Source organism: Neurospora tetraspora, assembly GCF_033439725.1.
Source record: "Neurospora tetraspora strain CBS 560.94 chromosome Unknown B0H65scaffold_1, whole genome shotgun sequence".
NCBI lineage: Eukaryota > Fungi > Ascomycota > Sordariomycetes > Sordariales > Sordariaceae > Neurospora > Neurospora tetraspora.
The window spans coordinates 648,919-651,364 of NW_026944383.1; the positions used below are offsets into that span (position 1 = coordinate 648,919).

The 2,446-nt window shown below is 38.1% G+C and overlaps 1 protein-coding gene across 1 annotated transcript; it reads left to right on the top strand.

Annotated features, from left to right (window-relative positions):
- Positions 1-326: 326 nt before the first annotated feature.
- Positions 327-991, top strand: B0H65DRAFT_5757 (uncharacterized protein). Its single transcript, XM_062830631.1, has one exon. It carries the CDS (start codon positions 499-501, stop codon positions 730-732), a length of 234 nt encoding a protein of 77 aa, XP_062685631.1. The 5' UTR covers positions 327-498; the 3' UTR covers positions 733-991.
- The last annotated feature ends 1,455 nt before the right edge of the window (positions 992-2,446 follow it).

Genomic DNA, 2,446 nt, shown 5'->3' on the forward strand with positions numbered 1-2,446 from the left:
CTTCCATGCATCGTCCGTTAACACGGGTGCCGATTCGACCTGGACTGGGGCACTGGGCATCATTTCCCCGGAACGCCCTAAAAGGCCGGTGATATAGGTCAAGCCTGAAGCCGAAAAACTCCTCGACAAGCTCGGTACTGTGTCACACATCATGGTAGTGGGCGAGGTCTAGATGGTGATTTCAGCCTTGAGGAACAAATCGACAATGCGATGATTGAAAGGGTCGTCGGCCGGTCTCTCGAGTTCTTCAGACGAAAAAGCCAAATCGAGAGAAGGGCATCATCCGCGATATGCCCCAAAACGATACAGATCGAGGGATGCCAGAAACACTGTGCCAGATGCGGTTCTCTGCGTGTATAATCCGGTTCCATGGGTTTCAGGGAGCGACGCTATGTCTGAAGGTGATGCTCTGGCCGAGCCAATTTTCCTCGGTTTTGATAAAGCAAATGCAAATTTCCTGATAGTGGGTGGGCTCGTGGGATGTCTTGAGTTTTTATCATGGTCTGTCTCTTTCTGAACACAAGTTGGGGTCGTTCTGTCATACCTGAATCAGTTCAGCTATCGTATCGTCGATGCTACAGAGGTCAGAGGCAGAGAGAGGTAGGTCTCAAGACAGATCTTGCACCACCTCGCCATTGGTCACAGAGACTCCCGAAGAGACACAAGATCACGGAACAGCGACCAGCAGGTTGGGAACGCGGCGAAGACACTCACACTTTGATGAGCCCTTGAAAGAGTTGAAGAGTCCCTTGAAGCAATCTGATTGGTCCAGAGCCTGCCCCTCGAACGTGAAGCGGGGCTTTTGGACGTTGGATGCCGAGTGGCCGCCAAAGCGAGCCCATCTTCCCTCACTGCATGCTTAAGGCCCTGATCGGCTGGATGTGCTTGCATCGAGCATACAGATATTTCAGTACAATCTGGTGCCCTGTAGCCAAGCGAGCTAGTAGTTGTACTGCTTTTTAGGGGGTATTTGAATTGGAGTCGACTGGGGTGCCTGTATTAGCGCTGGAGTAACCCTTTTTAGTATAGTTAATGCCCAGGAATCTACACTGCTTTTAGAAAGAGGGGTTGACCTTATTGTTCGTCGTCGTTATGACTTGTAATATTATAAAGGAAGTAAATAATATTAGTAATCGACTAGACGACTAGATATTATGGATTTTTAAGACTTTATAGAGCTTCTTAATACTATAGAGGGTATCGATTTATTTTAATTCTATACCTAACCCCTAACTTTAGGTCTAATAGAAGACGACTTATTGTTAGAGCCTATTTAGAATATTTTTAATAACCTAGTGCCCGCTAGCCGTAATAATAATTAGCTGCCTCCCTTCCCCTCCTTAATTATTATATTAAATTAATTAGTTTAAGAATTAGTACCTAATCCTCCCGCTAACTAAATTACTACTATATAAAATACTCCTCCGTTATTTTAATTTATAATTAAAGTAAAACGGAAAGTATAAACTAAGTTAGCAAATAAAATAGCGCTTAAAAAACCTAAAGCCCCAGTAAAAAAGGCTACGCTTATATTTGATAATATTAAATTTATAAAGTTTACCCCTAGAATTACCGCTACCTTTATAAAGTAGTTACTATATTATATAATTAAGGGGTAGTTTAATAATACCTATACTAAAAATTATAGGGACGTATAGGATTACTTTATCGAAATATATATCGGAACGTAGCCGGAATATCGCTAGGATTTTAAATACGTTAATAGTAAGTGGAAGGTCGAAATATATCGATATAGAATATAGTAAAGCCTCTTCTCTAAGTACTTTAATATTAGCTTAGACCTTAATATTTAATTACTTATTATTTTAAATAAGTACTAGGAATCTTTCGTTAAATATTATACTATTAAAACGTATAAAATCGATTAGGTCCGCCGTTAGCTTTTTTAATAATATTGATATATATAAGTAAATCTTTTTTAAAACGAAGGGGATAGCATTTAATATTATTAAAATTAGTAAAATATAGTAAAAGATTATATTTAATATTAATATTAATTAAAGCTTTAAGGAAAATATAAACAATAATAATTTATTTAATAACGTAGAAGTAAGGGAGGAGGTGGAGGAGGATAAATAAAATATTAGCGGGGAGAAATTTAACGAGGGTAATAAGGAGGAGGATAATAACGAATTTAAATTATTTGTAATAATTTTAAGAAGGCGCGCCGCCGCCGCTACTACTACCGCTACGCTAGCGATAAATTAAGTATAAAAATACCGTTTCGTTACTAATCTAACTAAGATTTTAGTTAGTTAAGCTATCGTATTCGTAAATATAAAGAGGGGAGGAGGAAGTAAGAAGAAATCTAATATAATAATATTAGGAAATTCGATAGAGAAGGCGGCAACCTTATTGTAAACTCCTAAACTTCCTAATACAATTAATATTAGTATTACTATTAATAATTTGCAAACGCGCTTTA

What these genes read in the sequence shown, in the direction of transcription:
- B0H65DRAFT_5757 (XM_062830631.1), top strand. Translation starts at nt 499, where the DNA reads ATGGTCTGTCTCTTTCTGAACACAAGTTGGGGTCGTTCTGTCATACCT.